This window comes from Tachyglossus aculeatus, chromosome X1 (genome assembly GCF_015852505.1).
Source record: "Tachyglossus aculeatus isolate mTacAcu1 chromosome X1, mTacAcu1.pri, whole genome shotgun sequence".
Lineage (NCBI taxonomy): Eukaryota > Metazoa > Chordata > Mammalia > Monotremata > Tachyglossidae > Tachyglossus > Tachyglossus aculeatus.
In genome coordinates this window covers 85,919,003-85,939,145 of record NC_052101.1, presented here as the reverse complement: position 1 = coordinate 85,939,145, position 20,143 = coordinate 85,919,003, and the positions used below count along the sequence as shown (strand labels likewise).

General features: G+C 49.7%; 2 protein-coding genes across 4 annotated transcripts in view; one reads left to right on the top strand and one right to left on the bottom strand.

Moving 5' to 3' along the window:
- DUS2 (dihydrouridine synthase 2) overlaps positions 1-10,116 on the bottom strand; it is a 47,600-nt gene extending 37,484 nt beyond the window's left edge. For 2 of the 3 annotated variants that reach the window (XM_038772742.1, XM_038772744.1), the window contains exons 1-4: positions 9,887-10,014; positions 7,956-8,098; positions 5,791-5,836; positions 1,830-1,921 (exon numbers count right to left, since the gene is read on the bottom strand). In XM_038772742.1, the coding sequence (XP_038628670.1) occupies positions 1,830-1,921; positions 5,791-5,836; positions 7,956-8,081 (264 nt within the window). In that variant the 5' untranslated portion in view covers positions 8,082-8,098; positions 9,887-10,014. Of the gene's footprint in view, positions 1-1,829; positions 1,922-5,790; positions 5,837-7,955; positions 8,099-9,886; positions 10,015-10,088 lie in introns of those variants that run through there. The other variant, XM_038772743.1, reaches the window with a different exon arrangement.
- A 104-nt stretch (positions 10,117-10,220) lies between these two features.
- DDX28 (DEAD-box helicase 28) lies at positions 10,221-11,910 on the top strand. Its single transcript, XM_038739845.1, has one exon. It carries the CDS (start codon positions 10,221-10,223, stop codon positions 11,820-11,822), a length of 1,602 nt encoding a protein of 533 aa, XP_038595773.1. The 3' UTR covers positions 11,823-11,910.
- The last annotated feature ends 8,233 nt before the right edge of the window (positions 11,911-20,143 follow it).

Sequence of the window (20,143 nt, the reverse complement as noted above, 5' to 3'; positions counted from 1 at the left end):
AAAAACCCATCACCAATCTGTAAAAAATGAATCACACTAAACTTTTTGATGATGTCTTTCCTTGTAAGTTGAAACGTAGAAGAGTACAGCAGGCATATGGTATACCCTGACTTGAATAAATGTCTTGGGTAGTACAATACAGATTATCGGCTCTTGAATCATCAATCGTATTTATTGAGCGCTTACTATGTGCACAGCACTGTCAACTTCAAAACCCGCAACTCATGGCCCCAAACTTGGGTCCTGAGTGTGTAAACCATGGATGAAAAAAGCAGGACATCCCATTGAGGGGAGGGAAGATCTGTTCTGGGAGCTAAACCCTGTGGCCAGTTGTGGTGAGAATTTCTGACGATTTGGAATAGAGCAAGCCACATCATATTTGCGACACTTAAAAGGACGTGGCCGTGACATCTTCGGTCACTTTTGAGGTTGGATGCTCCGTTTCTCACACCAGGGCCCGAGTGACCATGGCAATTTACATCCAGGGAAGGGGCTCTCTTGGGGTTCTTCACTAGGGCACCCTGAGATTGCCCTAGTAGTTTTCTACCACCCTCAAGTTTTAAAACAGCATTCTGAAACCCCCAAAGCACCCAGGAAGTATCTGGGGCTCAGCCCGCTAGGCTCGCACCCGCAGGCCAGGCTGCTGAGGCTTAGAGGAATGCCAAATGCCCACTCCCTCTTGTGATAGTGAATCACCAAATTAGTAGGTGCCACCCCTAGAGACTGCCCGGGCACACTCTTTGGTCAGAAACAATATTGCCACTATTCCAATCAATCAATCAATCGTATTTATTGAGCTCTTACTGTGTGCAGAACACTGTATTAAGCACTTGGGAGACTACAATATAACAGACCTATTCCCTGCCCACAACGAGCTTATGGCCTAGAGGGGGAGAGAGACATATCTCCCTGAGCAGCTTTTCAGTGCCCACACTGTATCCACAGGACCTGCCTGGTCAGGGAGTTCGCCTTACTGACCATTAGCGTTCCTGGCAAACACCAATTTCAGACTTCCTTTCTCATCACTCCTATAGACTGCAAGCTCCTTGTGGGCAGGGGTCATGTCTACCTACTCTAGCATATTGTACTTTCTCAAGCACATAGTAAAGTGCTCTGCACATAGTAAGCATTCAATAAATATCAATGGTTGATTGATTGATTGATTGGGAAACCTGGTAAGGATTGATTCTCCTAAAAACTTGGGGGGGAGGGGGGAGTGTTCCGCAACTTTCCTGGTGCCCCCCTCCTTCTTACCCAATTCCTCCCCTGTAATTGGTTGTGTCAGTCAGTAGTTGAGTGACCGACATCCTATGTAAAACAGCTTTTCCCCTTTTCCGGGGGAAGGAACAAGGGAGATGGAGGGAGGGAGCTGAGATGTGAGCAAACTCCGTTTTAGAAATCTCTGGGCTTTTTTCCCCTCTTTTATGTGGTGGGCTAACCTGCTGGACCGTCGCAGTGACATGCTGCATTTTGTATGGAAATCTTTGCTCTGCTGCTGGGATCATACTCATCTAGATACAAGTTCCTACCGTGATTGATCACAATCATCAAAACTGTTGTAACACACCAGGACAATCAGTTACCAGAAGCTGAAGAAGTAGAGAATGGAAGCTGAAGACCTTGGTCCCCCCTCTCTCTACAGAACCACCGTAAAACTACCTCGGAAGTTTTACGGAATGCACGAATGAGCCTTTAACCGGAGCATTTTAAACCTTGTGATTCAGAAGGAAAGTTCTACATCTGAAATGTAATTGAGCAACATAAGGGTGAGGAAATATGCATCTGGCTTTTCAGCCTCATCTGAAAAGTAGATGCTCTCAGTTCCTTACCATTTGGAAGACAACATGATCACGCTCTCTTTCACAGGTTCGGAAAATGATCCTCTCATTGGGAGCTACAAAGTCGATGGTATTCAGGACCTCTGTGTAGAAAAGGAAAAGCCAAGAGGGATACAATTACAGAGGAAGCGTATCCTATTTTGATGAACTGGAGCTGAGGAAGCCCAAGCGTTGCCATCGCCAATAAAAAAGTCTCACTGTGCACATATCCCCCTTCCATCCTCTTACTGTGGGGGTTCCCCAAGGTTCAGTGCTTGGTCCCCTTCTGTTCTCGATCTACACGCACTCCCTTGGTGACCTCATTCGCTCCCATGGCTTCAACTATCATCTCTACGCTGATGACACCCAGATCTACATCTCTGCCCCTGTTCTCTCCCCCCTCTCCAGGCTCGCATCTCCTCCCGCCTTCAGGACATCTCCATCTGGATGTCTGCCCGCCACCTAAAGCTCAACATGTCGAAGACTGAACTCCTTGTCTTCCCTCCCAAACCTGGCCCTCTCCCTGACTTTCCCATCTCTGTTGACAGCACGACCATCCTTCCCGTCTCACAAGCCCGCAATCTTGGTGTCATCCTCGACTCCGCTCTCTCATTCACCCCTCACATCCAAGCCGTCACCAAAACCTGCCGGTCTCAGCTCCGCAACATTGCCAAGATCCGCCCTTTCCTCTCCATCCACACTGCTACCCTTCTCATTCAAGCTCTCATCCTATCCCGTCTGGACTACCGCATCAGCCTTCTCTCTGATCTCCCATTCTTGTGTCTCTCCCCACTTCAATCCATTCTTCATGCTGCTGCCCGGATTACCTCTGTCCAGAAATGCCCTGTGCATATTACTCCCCTCCTCAAAAATCTCCAGTGGCTACCAATCAATCTGCGCATCAGGCAGAAACTCCTCACCCTGGGCTTCAAGGCTCTCCATCACCTAGCCCCCTCCTACCTCACCTCCCTTCTCTCCTTCTACAGCCCACCCCGCACCCTCCGCTCCTCTGCTGCTAATCTCCTCACCGTACCTCGTTCTCACCTGTCCCGCCATCGACCCCCGGCCCACGTCATCCCCCGGGCCTGGAATGCCCTCCCTCTGCCCATCCGCCAAGCTAGCTCTCTTCCTCTCTTCAAGGCCTACTGAGAGCTCACCTCCTCCAGGAGGCCTTCCCAGACTGAGCCCCTTCCTTCCTCTCCCCCTCGCCCCCCTCTCCATCCCCCCCATCTTACCTCCTTCCCTTCCCCACAGCACCTGTATATATGTATATATGTTTGTACATATTTATTACTCTATTTATTTTACATGTACATATCTATTCTATTTATTTTATTTTGTTAGTATGTTTGGTTTTGTTCTCTGTCTCCCCCTTTTAGACTGTGAGCCCACTGCTGGGTAGGGACTGTCTCTATATGTTGCCAACTTGTACTTCCCAAGCGCTTAGTACAGTGCTCTGCACACAGTAAGCGCTCAATAAATACGATTGATGATGTTGTTGATGATATACAGGAACACGATAAAGAAAAAGATTTCTCCTGGACGCCTCAACTGTGTCTTGGGCCTGCTCTGAACTTTTAGACGTACACACCCTAAGTGGTGGGAACGACTTGGCACACAACAGTCTCAGGCTGTATGACTTACAAACAGCTCCTCTCTCGGAAAGAATTCTTGGCTTAGCGCTGCCTGCTACACAGGCAGCTAGTCCAGCCCCACTCCTTTCTTCTAAGTACGAAATGCCAATTGGCCTACTTAGAAGAGTAGCCCAGTTTCCAAGCAGTCCTCCCAAAGCTTATCAAAAAAGAGGCAGTTTCTAGGAAGCTCTATATTCTGTAGAGTCAGAGACTTTCCTACCTTCTCTCCCTATCCTCTGCTGGTTCAAACAGCTACTGAGTCAGTCCCCTCAGCTGATCTCTGTGACAGAGCAGGGACGTGACACACGCACACGTTCCTTTGGCGCCCCACATTTTGTAGGGATCTACCTTGGGAAGCTCCCGGGAGCTTTCTCCGACACTGCCAGTGCAGCAGAGTCTAGATTTTAAAAGGGCTTTGTAAAAGGCTTCTGCTGAAAAGAAACAGTTCTAATTCTTTCAGTGCTTTGGGGAAACATATTGTGCCTACTTCACTTTCACAGGTCTGATGGCTAGGGGGCTTTACTTAATCAGCTGAACTGAATGGGGGTGGCGGCTTGCTCCACTTCTCCCCCCGCCCCTCCCCCCACACGCTTCAATCCGGTGCCCCAGTTAGACAGTCAGCAACAATCACAATGAAGCTTCCAGATGCTGATGGAAACAGATTGGAGAGCAGCACCCAGGGCCCCACAGAAATCACTGACATAAATGTGATGCCAAAGGATTCCAATCTAGGATGAAAGGTATCTCCGGGAATTTTCAATTTAGATGATGCCTCAATTTATAAAAATGCTATCGCCACTCTCTTAAGGAAACCGCCAATGGCTCTCATGAGGCTTTCACAGGTACTCCAAAAAGAATATTAACTATAAATTCATCCAAACGAACAACAAGGCTCACTGTTCCTCCTCCACGTGCTGACCTTAAAAAAGTGTGCTGATATTTAGAACGCTGAGACGGTTGTGACCGTTTAGACCACGGAAACCTTTTTTTTGGTATTTGCTAAGTGCTTATGTGTCAAACACACTTCTAAGCGCTGGGGTAGGTTAGAACAGTGCTTGGTACATAGTAAGTGCTTAACAAATACCATAATTATTATTACTATTATTATTATTGCAAGTTAATTAGGTCAGGCACAGTCCCTGTCCCACATGGGACTCGCAGTCTAAGTAGGAGGGAGAACTGGAATTTAATCCCCATTTTACAATCAATGGTATTTATTGAGCGCTTATTATGTGCCGAGCACTGTACTAAGCACTTGGGAGAGTACAATGCAACAGAATTTGCAGACACGTTCCCTGCCCACAACAAGTTAACAGTCCAAATATTTTCATTCATTCATTCAATCGTATTTATTGAGCGCTTACTGTGTGCAGAGCACTGTACTAAGCGCTTGGGAACTACAATTTTGTAACTAGCCCAAGGTCACACAGCACAAGTGGTGGAAAGTCGGCAGGAGAGTTAAGGAACCAGAGGAATATTTTCTCCCAGCAGCAATGTACTACTGCTTCTCTGGTTGTTACCGTTATTGTAATGCTGCCCTTTTCAGAATTTGCCCAGTTTTGACTGGGAACCTCCCGATAGCCAGGGACCACTCACCATACCAGCCCTTTTGCCCAGCACTCAGTACAGTCAAATGCTTTGCATAAAGCAGGTGCTCAACAAATGTCCGAAATGGAGAAGCAGTGTGGCTTCGGGGAAACAGCACGGACTTGGGAGTCAGAGGACATGGGTTCTAATCCCGGCTCCGCCACTTGTCTGCTGTGTGACCTTGGGCAGGCCACTTCACTTCTCTGTGCCTCAGTGACCTCATCTATAAAACGGGGATTAAAACTGTGAGCCCCATGTGAGAAAACCTCATTACCTTGTATCTACCCTTCTTAGAGAAGCAGTGTGGCTCAGTGGAAAGAGCATGAGCTCTGGAGTCAGAGGTCATGGGTTCAAATCCCGACTCCACCAATTGTCAGCTGTGTGACTTTAGGCAAGTCACAACTTCTCTGTGCCTCAGTTACCTCATCTGTAAAATGAGGATTAAAACTGTGAGCCCCCTATGGGACAACCTGATCATTTTGTAACCTCCCCAGCACTTAGAACAGTGCTTTGCACATAGTAAGCACTTAATACCATTATTATTATTATTACCCCAGCACTCAGAACAGTGTTTGGCACATAGTAAGCGCTTAACAAACACCATCATTGTTATTATTATTACTTATTGAGCACTCACTGTGCGCACAGCACTGTACTAAGTGCTTGAGAGAGTACAGCACAATATAGGCAGTGGATACAATCCCGGCACTCTAAACAAACCTCCCAAAACCTAAGGCAACCATTTCACTTACCATTTACAACTCTCTTGCACTGAAGCATCTTTATGTCAATCAGCTCCTGTGCAAAAACAAAAGCACATAACAGTCGGTCACTGAGAAGTCTTACATCTTTCCCCCTTTGATGTCTTTCACTCTCCACCTAACCTAGGTATGTTTGTATGGGCTAGTATTTGAAAGACAAAAGACAGAGTTATGTTTGTCAGATAACTGTCACATTAATTGACATACTCTTCTCAACCAAACATTCTGTGAGGCTCTAATAATGCAATCGTGGACTGTTTGATTCAGGGGGAAGCTCAGGTCAGAAAAGAGGCCTGTGTCTATCACCAGCTGGCTGATCCCACTGTAACAGCTTTGCTCCGTGAGCCTTTCCCAGCGTATAATACCTACAAATGCAAAAGGAAACCTCAGTTGGCGGAAAAGTTAACTCAGGAAAGAATGCAAGGATGAACCCTGGTTTGGGCTGGAGTTGACCTGTGAGTCCTGTGCCACTGAACAGGCTTGGGGGTGGGGTTCCCCAAAACCCAGCAGTTCACAGAAACAAGCTTGGGTGCCCCAACCCACCGCGTACATGCCTCCAAAGCCCTCCACAAGTGAGACGTGTCTGGACTTAGAGACACAGCAGCTGGAGAAAATTTCTTGGCAGAGAAAGGCACCAGTTCAGATCCATGCACGTCTGGACTGCTCAACCTCTTCCCTGACCTTGCTAATTTAAACAAGCAAACTCTTTTTCCCAAAGCAAAACGTGCGGATGTTAGAAACCCAAACCTTAGCTCAGGAAAGGGAGCATTGTTCTTTTTGATTCCTGCTTTGGTTATCCAAGAGTCTCCTCTGGTGTTGAAACGAAAGCCTGATAGATACTCTTGGATAATTCTTGGAAACTATCTTTGGCCTCCTGTCTCACCGATTTCTGGGAAAGAATAATGGCAGCATCCTACTCCAGGAGTCACTCAATATTGCAGTCCTTCTAATCAAAAGGCCATATGCTATTTTCAATTTCTTCTTCAAAATGCCAAAGAAAGATGGAACACCATCATCGATCCCTGAATCCTGATTAATCTAATAATGGGTAGGCAGTTTTTCCTATGCTGACTTCACTAGGAGGCTTCACACACCTCTAATTAACAACTCACGGAAGGCCACAACTTCTCGGAAATTAATGTTTCCTAATGGAACTAGGAAGTTTGTTTAAACAAAATGCTAGCTCTTGCAGGTAGCCTGTGAAACGTGTTGAACTGGACGTTAGTGCTTTCTTAGTTATACACCAAGCCTGTCAGTTTTTGAAGGTATTCTACAATGCCTTGCTTTGCTCCTATAATAGTCTTGCAATTTCAATTCATCCCTATTGTTCCTCTCAGGATGATCTTTTTTTTTTTAAATCCAGGTAAGCCCTACTTTTCTTTTCCCCGCTGTCTTCACCTGCTGATATCAAATGTGCTTGGAGCCAAAGACACTACCTTCCCAACTTTTCTGAAAAGCTTCTAGGTCAGTCACCTGAGTTCGGCAAAAGAGGCACAGCTCCTTGCTCCTCAAATAAACAGCCACCACCATGGAGGCGAGTACAAACAGTCTTCTTCCTTCCATAAACTGGTTTTCCCAGAATGAATCTGGTCCCATGGCAGCCACTCGATCTGGGCAAGTGACAGACTGTACTGCAGGAAGTAATATGGAACGATGTCACTTCCAGGCCATTTCCTGGTGGGATATTTGCAAAACAACTGTAAAGGCAATATCCACTTAACCCACACAGCCGCTAACTGTGGTTATGAATCACTCTCCCCACTTTACCTGTGCAAAACAAGCACAGCAGCCAGAGCCCAGGAGCTAATTTACCACAAAGACTTTGAGCCACTTCATCCACCAAGAAGCACCCATGAAATGGCAACCTTCCATACCGTCCACCTTTCCAGCAGCCACTTCCTCAGTAAAGGCAAATCCTAGCTGGGGAGACTGGCCGGATACAAAGGGAGGGGAACTCCGGCTGAAAACTAAGAGGTATTCAGGATGTGACTTCTTGATCCGGCAGTGGCATTCATCAGGACTGAGCCTGGATGCCTTTGGCATGAGCAAATTGGATAGCTCCCCATTAACTTTCTAAACATAAGCTTCCCCTTGGGTCTCACATTCAGTGTCCGGAAGCTGAGATGAAGGCTCGGGGGTCTTGGAAAACTCCTTACCTCGCTGTAGACAATGTCGGCTCCGAGGTCCAGGGCAAGCAGACGCATAGGTAACGACCCAATTCGCACCATAGGAGCCAGAATGGTTTTGTTCCGGTAGCAGAGCTTGACGCTGTTCACAGTCATTACTTCTCCGGTGTGATCTAAAGCAGAAGATCAGAGAAACTGATTTCAACCAGCCATAAGGCGCTCTCCCTAATTGCCAATGTGGGTCTGGACGAGAAGACTTTGCCACTAATATTCCAAATTTACTGACCTATCAAAAAAATCTCATCAAGCTGTTTTGGTTTGTAGAAATGAGTCAGAGCCACCTAACCTTACTTCATTCTCAACTCCTCACTCATGTTTTCCCCGGGGGGCCTGGAACTCTCCTCCCCATGACTCTGCCCCACTGTCAATCACAGCTCGGCCCATCTTCAAGGCCTAAAATCTCACATAACAATAATAATAATGATGATGCCATCTGTTAAATGCTCAAAATGTGCCAGATACTATGCCAAACGCTGGGGTAGATAGAAGGTAATCAGGTCGGATGTGGTCGAGAAAGCTTCCTCAATTAATTCAACGTTTGGCACATGATAATAATAATAATAATAATAATGATGGCATTTGTTAAGTGCCTACTACGTGCCAAGCACTGTTCTAAGCGCCGGGGTATATACAAGGTAATCAGGTTGGCCCACGTGGGGCTCACAGTCATAACCCTCATTTTACAGATGAGGTAATAATGATGATGGCATTTGTTAAGTGTCTACTACGTGCCAAGCACTGTTCTAAGCGCCGAGGTATATACAAGGTAATCAGGTTGGCCCACGTGGGGCTCACAGTCATAACCCCCATTTTACAGATGAGGTAACTAAGGCAGAGAGGAGTGGCTTGCCAAGGTCACACAGTAGACGAGTGGCGGAGGCGGGATTAGAACCCACGTCCTCTGACTCCCTAGCCCGTGCTCTTTCCACTCATAAGCGCTTAGCCAAGACCGCTTAGAAACACTTCACAACTCCCCACCCGGGGCAATCCAACAGGCACCTCCAGCATTTAAATATTTACTTCCGTCCATCGATCCGCATGTACCCCTTGATTACTTTCAATGATGTAGTCATCGTACGACTTCCTGTTACATACTTGCTCTTCACCTCCCCCCTCTCGTAAATGATTGTCTTTCGTGCGTCTCTCTTGACGGCAGGGGATGCCTCTATCGGCCTCTCCCAAGCGCTTCGTACAGCGCTGCGGCCGCAGTAGGCACTCAACAGACCGTCTCCACGGATCGGTTGCCGTTTCGGGGTCGGTCGGGGAGGCCTCGGGGTCCCCGCCTCTCTGGCCCGATTTGGCCTCGTCCTCCAGATGGAGGGAGGGGGCGCGAACTCGCTCCCGTCGGGTCGGCCTCCCCAAGTCCCCCTGTCATCATCATCAATCGTATTTATTGAGCGCTTACTATGTGTACAGCACTGTACTAAGCGCTTGGGAAGTACAAATTGGCAACATACAGAGACAGTCGTACCCAACAGTGGGCTCACAGTCTAAAAGGGGGAGACAGAGAACAAAACCAAACATACTAACAAAATAAAATAAATAGAATAGATATGTACAAGTAAAATAGAGTAATAAATATGTACAAACATCATCATCATCAGTCGTATTTATTGAGCGCTTACTATGTGCAGAGCACTGTACTAAGCGCTTGGGAAGCACAAATTGGCGACATATAGAGACGGTCCCTACCCAACAGTGGGCTCATAGTCTAAAAGGGGGAGACAGAGAACAAAACCAAACATACTAACAAAATAAAATAAATAGAATAGATATGTACAAGTAAAATAAATAGAGTAATAAATATGTACAAACATATATACAGGTGCTGTGGGGAAGGGAAGAAGGTAAGATGGGGGGATGGAGAGGGGGACGAGGGGGAGAGGAAGGAAGGGGCTCACTCTGGGAAGGCCTCCTGGAGGAGGTGAGCTCTCAGCAGGGCCTTGTCCCGCCTCCCACGCTGGGCGCTAGGCCTCGGGGGTGGTGCGCGGGGCCAAGATGAGCCAGCCGGACCGGGACGAGGCTCCTTAGGGAGCGCCAGGCCGTGCTGTCCAGCCAGCTCCTCGTCACAAGAGCAACGGCCTCTCCGCGGGGAGCACTCACCCGCCGCCGGTCCCCCGCACACTGGACACCGGCCCCGCCGCGCTTCCGCGCTCCGTCCTCAGGACGCGCCGCCTTCCGTCATCGCCGTGCGCCGGCCCGCCCCTCCCCGCCCTACCCGCGGAGCGAGCCAGCATGGGCCTGAGCCGGCTGCCCGCTCTCTTTCTGCGGCGCGGGCTGGAGACGACCGCGGCGGCCGGGCCCCCGGCCCTGGCGGTGATCCGGATCCCGCGGGCCCTGCAGCTGCGGCAGGAGCGGGCCCCCGGGAGGCCGGGCTCGAAGGGCCCGCAGCCGAGGCTGTCGCGGCCGGGCCGGCTGCTCATCTCCGCGCGGCGACCGCAGTTGAGCCAGCCCGCCGGCCTCACGGTGGGCCGGTGGGAGAGCGCCACTCTGGCCTCGCGTGGCTGGAAGCACCGCAAGGCGCTCGGCGACTACTTCGTCATCGAGCGCTCGCAGGACGAGGCGCCCGCCCTGGGGGCTGGGACGCCCGATTCCGGAGAGGGCTTCCAGGCCCTAGGGCTGGAACCCGCCTTGCTGGAGGCCCTGAAGGTGGCCGCGCCCTCCGCCCTCCGCCCCACCACCGTGCAGCTCCGCGCCATCCCCGCGCTGCTCCGCGGCCGCCACTCGCTGGTGGCCGCCGAAACGGGCAGCGGCAAGACCCTGGGCTACTTGCTGCCGCTAATGCAGCGCCTCCTGCACCGGCCTCGCCCGAGCCCCGGAGCCACCCGCCACGCGGTCGCCAAGCCCCGGGGCCTGGTGCTTGTGCCTTCGCGAGAACTGGCCAACCAAGTGTGGGCCGTGCTCGAGGCCCTGAGCCCCACCTTGGACTTGTCCGTGCGGAAGATAGGCGGTGGCCACCGAAGGAGCAGCAGCATCAGGACCCAGCTGGCCAGGGCCCCCCTCCTGGACGTGCTGGTGGCCACCCCCGGAGTCCTGGGGATGGCACTGAAGCGGCGCCAGGTGACTCTCCGGGACCTCAGCTTCATAGTTCTAGACGAAGCGGACACCCTCCTGGACCAGAGCTTCCTGGAGCTGGTCGACTACATCCTGCGGAAGAGCCCGATCACCCCAGATCCCGCCGGCATCACCCCCAAAGCGCAACTGGTGCTGGTGGCCGCTACGTTGCCCCAGGGCATCGGCCAGCTGCTGGACGGTTTCACGGAGCTGGGCAGGCTCACCACCATCACCAGCTCCCGGCTGCACCACATCATGCCCAACGTGGCGCAGAGGTTCCTGCGGCTCAAGGGAGCGGCCAAAGCTGCGGAACTCCTGCAGATCCTCAAGCAGCACGCGAAGGGCGGGCCTGACCCGATGGGGGCCGTGGTGGTGTTTTGCAATACTTCCAGCACTGTGAATTGGCTGAGCCACGTCCTGGATGAGCATAACATCAGATATTTGAAACTGCAGGGGGAGATGCCGGCCGCCTTAAGGGCCGGCATCTTCCAGTCCTTCCAGAAAGGCTTCCGGGACATCCTGCTTTGCACTGACATCGCTTCTAGGGGTCTGGACAGCATCCAGGTCGAATTGGTCATCAATTATGACTTCCCCCTCACCCTGCAGGACTACATCCACCGGGCGGGGCGAGTCGGGCGGGTGGGCAGTGTGGTGCCCGGCTCCGTGATTAGCTTTGTGACCCATCGCTGGGACGTGGACCTGGTCCAGAAAATCGAGTTGTCTGCTCGCCGGAGAAAATGCCTCCCGGGCCTGGACACTGAGATGAAGAAGCTTATGAATTAGGACTTGGTCCCGATAAATAACGACTGTTGAAATGGGTTACTCTGCTGTTCCGTGTTTCTCTCCAATAAACGAGGCTGTGGCAAATCAGCATGCTGGGCCTGGCCGACATCCTTTCAGGGAGAAGCAGTCAGTACCTTCTCTTATGCCTCTGCTCCATCAGGCCAGTCAGTCCAAAGTTCTGGATGTCCCTGCTCGGCCGTTGGAATCTCCCTGGGTGGCGGCGGGGGTGAGGTGGGGGTGGGTATCGAGGGACCCAGGGTCTCTCCCACATCCTTTGGTGTGTTCTCCTTTTCGAGATGCTGGCCTCCAGCCCTGCCACTTGCTCCCCATCTCCTTCCCTGGTTCTTACGTTGCACTCTTATTTCCAAATTCTCAGTACGTAGATTCGGACCTTTCAGGACTACCAGGCTATCTGCGTCCTCTTCCGGAATGGTGGAATATTTCCAAACTCCTTGCTGCTATGATACAGCTAGGCCAGGGCCAACATCAGCAGCACCAACCACACTTTCAAAATCTAGAAAGAATTCACATGGGTGGGAAGCTAGAGGTCTCCCTGCACCGAAGGTGGTTAGCTGGGGCTGAGTCACGTGATTATTTGGTGGATGGGGCGGTCGTGGGGGGGGGGAGGTGTGGGTGTCTGACCAAGGCCCAACCCACTTTGTTTACCTGGAGCAATTAATCAATGTTATTGAGTGTTTACTGTGGGCAGAGCACTGTACTGAGCACTGGGGAGAGTACTATACAATAGAGTTGGTAGGCTTGTTACCACAGGAAGCTTATAGTCTGGTGGGGGGGACAACATTAAAATAAATTACAGATAGGGGATGGGGCAGAGTAGAAGAATATGTGTACAAGTGCTGTGGGACTCGGCGGGGGGGCGATTATCAAAGTGCTTTCGGGGCACAGACTCAAAGGGCATAGGCAATGCAGAAGGGAGGGCGAATGGAACTGGACTGTGTTGGACAATTATATTTCAGCCCTCCCTCTCGGGCCCTCTGGTTCCCGAACTTAATGAACAAGCAGTGATCTGAGCATTCTTGATTGGGTGTCAATTCAAAAACCAAGAGTGTCTATCTGTGTGCTCTTCTCAGTTCAAGAATGATGGATCCTTATGATGCCTTGCTTTCAAGACCATATTCATGTACTCTCAATCAATCTTATTTATTGAGCGCTTAATGTTTGCAGAGTGCTGTACTAAGCACTTGGGAGAATACAATTTAACAGTTGGTACACATTCCCTGCCCACAAGGAGCTTACAGTTTAGAGGGGGAGACAGACAACAAAAAAAATTACAGATATATATATGTAAGTGCTGCGGAGTTGAGGGAGGGGTAAATAAAGGGTACATATACAAGTGCAAGGGCACTGCAGAAGGGAGAGGGAGTAGGGGAAATGAGGGCTTAGTCGGGGAAGGCCTCTTGCAGGAGATGCGATCTTAATAAGACTTCAAAGGTGAGTGAGTGATCGTCTGTCAGATAAGGAGGGGGAAGTAGTTCCAGGCCAGAGGCAGGACATGGACAAAGGGTCTGCAGTGAGATAGACAAGATTGAGGTACAGTGAGTAGATTGGCATTAGAGGAGCAAAGTGTGTGGGCTGGATTGTAGTTGGAAATCTAGGAGGGGGCAAGGTGATTGCTTTCGAGTCAATGGTAAGGAGTTTCTGTGTGATGCAGAGGTGGATGGGCAACCCCTAAAGGTTCTTGAGTGGGGAAACATGGACCAAACAGTTTTGCGGAAGAATGTTCCGGGCAACAGAGTGAAGTATGGACTGGAGTGAGGAGAGAAAGGAGGCAGGGAGGTCAGCGAGGAGGCTGATGCATAATCAAGGCAGGATAGGGTAATTGCTTGCATCAACGTGGTACCAGTTTGGATGGAGAGGAAAGGGTGGATTTTAGAGCTGTTGCAAAGATTGAACGGGCAGGATCTGGAGACAGATCGAATACGTGGGCTGAATGAGAGAGATGAGTCAAGGATAATGCCAAGCTTCCAGGCTTGTGAGACAAGAAGAATAGTGGTGCTGTCTACAGTGATGGGAACGTCAGGGGAGGACAAGAATTTGGGTGGGAAGATGAGACGTTCTGTTTGGGGCATGTTAAGTTTAAGATGTCGGCGGAACATCCAAGTAGAGCTGTCCTGAAAGCAGGAGGAAATGCGAGACCTGCAGAGGAGAAATAAAAGACTGGTGACATAGATTTGGGAATCATCCACGTAGAGATAATAGTTGGAGCCATGGGAGCGAATGAATTCTCCGAGGGAGTGGCTGTAGATGGAGAATAGAAGGGGACCCAAAACTGAGCCTTGAGGGACTCCCACGTTTAGGAAGTGGGAGGCAGAGAAGAAGCCCACGAAAGAAACTGGGAATGAGCAGCCTGTTTCCACCCTCAAAAGCTGCGTAGTGATCTGCTCACTGCTCACAAAGGTAAAAATGTATCATTTGAAGTGAGAGGGGTTGATGGGGCAATTCCTGCTCAAGGCATCATTATCCACAAACCCCGAGGCCACCACCTTGGGCAGTTATCCCAAGAACAAAGTCTCCTGGTTTCAGAGATGCTAAACACCTTCATCTCCACTTGGCCCATGGGACGTTATGTGCCGACTGAGCAATAATAATGGTGGTATTTGTTAAGCGCTTACTATGTGCCAAGCACTGTTCTAAGCGCTGGGGTAGATACAAGGTAATCAGGTTGTCCCACGTGGGGCTCACAGCCTCAATCCCCATTTTACAGATGAGGGAACTGGCACTGAGAAGTGAAGTGACTTGCCCAAAGTCATGCAGAAGACAAGTGGCAGAGCCGGGATTAGAGCCCATGACCTTCTGACTCGCAGGCCCGTGCTCCATCCACTACACCATGCTGCTTCCCATGCTGCTTCTTAGGGTTATTCTTCTGGGATGGAGTGGGAGTCGTCATAGGTGAGACTTGCAACATTGTGGAGACCCAGTATAGTGACGGCACATGATGATCCCCCGCCAACCAGCTGGTGCCGCACCGTGTCTGCATCTAGCTAATAAGGGAATTAAAGCCAATGGTGATGTCGGTGGAGAACAGAAAGCAGCTTATGGCCGCATCTGGGGGCAACCCAGTGTATGGACCAGTATGTAGAAGTGATAACTTCTCCTAGAAGATTTGATGAGCACCTGTGAAAGTAACTTCAACTGGGGCAGGTGGGCAGCCTGGCTGAAGGTTCTGTTCAATTTTTGCAGGAGGATGGGCAGACTGGCATAGAACCCTGCCCCCCCCAACCCCGAAATGGGTAAAAGAGCCTTTACAGTCCAGGTATACCACATCTGGGGATTCTGAATAATAAAGAGAAACCGCATGGCTCATGAGAAGCAGCATGGCTTAATGGAAAGGAGCCATTCATTCAATTCAATCGTATTTATTGAGCACTTACTGTGTGCAGAGCACTGTACTAAGCGCTTGGGAAGTACAAGTTGGCAACATATAGAGACGGTCCCTACCCAACAGTGGGCTCACAGTCTAGAAGGGGGTGACAGAGAACAAAACATATTAACAAAATAAAATAAATAGAATATGTACAAGTAAAATAAAGAGTAATCAATATGTACAAATATATATATATATATACAGGTGCTGTGGGGAAGGGAAGGAGGTAAGGCGGGGGGATGGAGAGGGGGAGGAGGGGGAGAGGAAGGAGGGGAACCCATGACCTTCTGACTGCCAGATCCTGCCAGGGAGCCCCGTGTGCTCGACTATCCTACGTCTATTTTTACGAAACAGTTGGTGAGGAAAGGCATAAGACCACTCCAGTCGGTCACTGCAAACCGGCTGGAGTTTTGCAATGGCCCATGCCCAGCGCCATATCGTGGGAAAAAATACCTTTTCTCAGCTGAGGAGCCAGGCCTGGGAGTCAGGGGATCTGGGTTGAAATCCCAGATCTGCCAGTTACTTGCTGTGCAAGTCACTTAACTTCTCTGTGCTTCAATTTCCTCAACTGTAAAATGGGGATTAAATACCTGTTCTTCCTCCTACTTAGACTGTGAGCCCCAAGTGGGACAGAGACTGCGTCCAACCTGACTCAATGCTTAGAACAGTGCTTTGCACATAGTAAGTGCTTTATCAATGCCATTATTATTATTCACTTGTCTCTACCCCAGTGCTTAGTACAGTGCTTGAAACATAGTAAGTGCTTAACAAATAATAGTAGTATTTGTTAAGTACTTACTAAGTACTTATGTGTCAATCACTGTTCATTCATTCAACATATTTATTGAGCGCTTACTGTGTGTTCTAGGTGCTGGGGTAGATACAAGTTAATCACTGCCCGGGAATCTGATCTTCCATGAACCTGGCAAGTCCAAAGACCTGGCCAGCAGCATTTTTCCTCCTTTATTGACACCCGTGCCCATCATCCCCATCAGTTGTTCCGTACATTTAACTCCCTCCTGAGGTCCCCTGTTCCTGCCCCTCATCCATCCCTCACCCACAATGATCTGGCCTCCTACTTCATTAGTAAAATTAACTCCATCAGGTCTGAGCTCCCCAAAGTCACTCCTCCCCCTTCTCCATTCCCCCCGCTCTCAACCCTCTCTGCTACTCTCCCATCCTTCCCAGCAGTGTCTTCAGATAAGATCTCGTCCCTCCTCTCAAGTGCTCCTCCATCCACCTATGCTTTGGACCCCATTCCCTCTCATCTTATGAAAACTCTCGCCCCTTCCCTCCTCCCCTCCTTAACTTCCATCTTCCACCACTCACTCTCTACTGGTTCCTTCCCCTCTGCCTTCAAACATGCCCACGTCTCCCCCATCCTAAAAAGACCCTTTCTTGACCCCACCTCCCCTTCTAGTTATCGCCCTATCTCCCTCCTACCATTCCTTTCCAAACTCCTTGAACGAGTCATCTACACCCGCTGCCTCGAATTCCTCAACGCCAACTCTCTCCTCGACCCCCTCCAATCTGGCTTCCGTCCCCTACATTCCACCGAAACTGCCCTCTCAAAGGTCACCAATGACCTCCTGCTTGCCAAATCCAATGGCTCCTACTCTATCCTAATCCTCCTCGACCTCTCAGCTGCCTTCGACACTGTGGATCACCCCCTTCTCCTCAACACACCATCCAACCTTGGCTTCACAGACTCTCTCCTCTCCTGGTTCTCCTCTTATCTCTCCGGCCATTCATTCTTAGTCTCCTTTGCGGGTTCCTCCTCCCCAAGGTGCTTTGGGGGCCATATGCATATAGGCGTTTCTGCACAATGTGAAGCACAGGCCTCTCGCGATCAATGTTGTCTTAGGCAACCGGCAGCCTGATGATCAGTCAATCCATGCTATGTATTGAGCCCTTCCGGTGTACAGAGTACTGTACCAAACATATAGGAGAGTACAGTACAACAGGGTTTGAAAGATACGTTCCCTTAGGTAAGGCCTCTTGGAGGAGATGTGAGCAGCTGCAGTATAGATCAGAAGTGGGGGAGGCCAGACACAGGGAAACCAACAAGGAGGCTGGCACAAGAGTCTAGCAGCGATTTAATGGGGGTGGTTGTTTGGGTGGAGAGGAAGGGGCAGATCCAAGAGACTATATGGCAGATGAACCGGCAAGATTTGGCAGTAGATTAAATGCGAAAATTGAAAAATCATGAGAAGTCCAAGGTATTTCGGGCATCTCTTCCAAGAGGTCTTCTCCGACCAAGCCCTCACTTCCTCTATCCGCCCTCCCCTCTTCATCAACCGTGGAGTTGGCTGTGTACCCCTTAAGCAGTGTGTGGCCTAGTGGAAAGAGCATGGGCCTGGAAGTCAAAAGATCTGTGTTCTAATCCCGCTAATTCCTCTAGACTATAAGCTCACTGTGGGCAAAGAATGTGTCTACCAACTCTATTGTGTTCTCCCAAGAGCTAAATATAGTGCTTTGCACACAGTAAGAGCTCAATAAATATGATTGATTGATTGATTGAATCCTGGCTCTGCCACTGGTCTCCTGTGTGACCTTGGGCAAGTCACTAACTTCTCTGTGCCTCAATTCCCTCATCTGCAAAATGGGAATTCAACGCCTGCCCCCCTCTTACTTAGTCTGTGAGCCCCCATGTGGGACCTGATGATCTTGTATCTACCCCAGCGTTTAGTACAGTGCTTTGTATATAGTAAAAACTTTACAAATATCACACTTCAATGCTCACTCCACCCCACAGCACTTATGTATATATCTTTATACTTTCCCATAGCCTCTAACCATAATTTATTTGAATGTCTGTCTCCTCCCTCTAGTCTGTAAGCTCCTTAAAAATAATGATGGTATTTGTTTAGCATTTACTATGTGCCAAGCAGTGTTCTAAGTGCTGAACAGGGCAGGGGTCGTGTCTATCAACTCTATTGAATTGTATTTTCCCAAGCACTTAGTACAGTGCCCTGCACACAGTAAATGCTCAATAAATACCACTAACTGATTTCCCCCTTAGCTAGTCAAGGCACTTGTTAACAGTTCAAGACCTGCTTCCTCACCACAGCTTCTCAAAACCGGGCTTCCACCCCACCACAGCTCCCGACTGCTCCTGGTGAGTACTAAAATGGCCTTGAGCAGGCCTGATATTCCAGACATTTCTGAAACAGGGGTTTAGGGTCCCACTCAATTAAACACTGACTCCACCGTGCTTCTCAACAGGATTTTTATTTTTCGAAGGCTCTTGCAAACAAAGCCCCCACAATGAATTTCTTCTCTACACATCACTTGTTGGGCTTTCAAGCTAAGAGGACAAAATGCGCCTACTACAAGCTGGTCCATGATATCATTGTTAATGTCCACAAATTCAAAATTCGCCAGACGTGAACTACCAACACAAGCCTAGATTTCAAAATAGGGTAGAATCACTTGCTCGAGCTCCCTCTGTTTTCAGGGCCCAGGCCCTCCCTCAGGCTGAAAAATGAACAAATATAGAATCCCACCTTACAGAAACACACTGTAGTTCCACAAACTCCAAGGCATCTGCATCTTTCACAGCTCTCTGTGCTACACAACCCAGGATAAAGGGAACCCAAATGAAGTTTTCTTCAGAGGGTCGATGGAACCTCTTCAGGTCAAGACTGGTGCAAGACCAAGTTCAGGAAAAGCTCTGGGTGAAAGACCATAGGTAACCCAGAGTGAACAGGGGACAGCACACTGCTAGGGAGCAAACTCCCCATCTTTATATCCCAACAATCCCTCCTCTGGATGTCCCTAACACCCACCACCTTTGGCCAGCACTAGCAGGGACCCTTCCACTGGGCGGTATGGGTATTCTCAATTAGGTGGCTGGGGCTCAGACATCTGTGGGAGTGGGATGTCCACCTGGTCTCTATTTCCAGGGCTGAGTTCAGGGACAGGACTTTGGCAGAATGCCAACTGAATTCTCCGATAGAATTCCCTACACAATCGCCCCCGTTTTGGGATTGCAAAAATTAAGCAAAAGAGTGGGGCAATTACCGTGGCCTAATGAAATGAACACAGGCCTGAGAGTCGGGGTCCTGGGTTCCAATCCTGGCAAGACCACTTGCCTGCTGTGTAGCCTTGGGTACATCACTTAACTTCTCTGAACCTCAGTTTCCTCATCTGTAAAATGGGGATTCAACACCTGTTTTCCTTCCCTTTTATCCCATGAACCCCACGTGGGGCAGGGACGGTGTCCCATCTGGTCGTCTTGAATCTACCCAGCACTTAGTACAATACTTGACACATAGTAAGAACTTAACAAACACCACAATTATTATCATTATCACCATCTCTTTCACGGAATAAAGATGGATCAGCCACAGATATACAAATACATTTCCAATATATGAATGCAGACACACTCACGTTCGGGTGGTCACTAGGATCACTACCCCATGGATAGGTTTCTGGAGTCAATTGGGAGAGCCAGAAAGAGTCCTACCCTGAGAGTGGGGGCATCTGAGGTGGACACATCTGGGATTGGGTAGTGGCTTCCTCTGGGATCCTAAGCAAGTCTTCCCACCTTTTTGTGCCTTGTTTTCCCCATCTGTAGGATGGAAAGAGCACTGGGACTGGAGAGGGTGAGATATTATGACAGTCTGAAGGGACCCTTCCAAGGAACCAGGAACCCTGAGGTCTACAGAGCCTCTGCCTGAACCTAACACACTTTCCCACCAGGTCAGGGCACACCGTTGTTCAATGGCACAGGCCTCGTGTTTCGCCAAAGAGAAGAAAAACAGTAGGCTTCCCCTACAACAGGGTTGCACCATCATGCATGCAAGTGTAGAGAGGCCAGCTGATTGCAAACAGACTGCCAGGAGGGAAGGTAGGTGCTAAGTGAGAAGTAGGCCTTCTCTATGGCCTAAATCCCCATGAAATGAGGCATGTGCATATGCCTTCTCTGCCC

Coding starts and splice junctions, on each gene's coding strand:
- DDX28 (XM_038739845.1), top strand. CDS start 10,221: ATGGGCCTGAGCCGGCTGCCCGCTCTCTTTCTGCGGCGCGGGCTGGAG.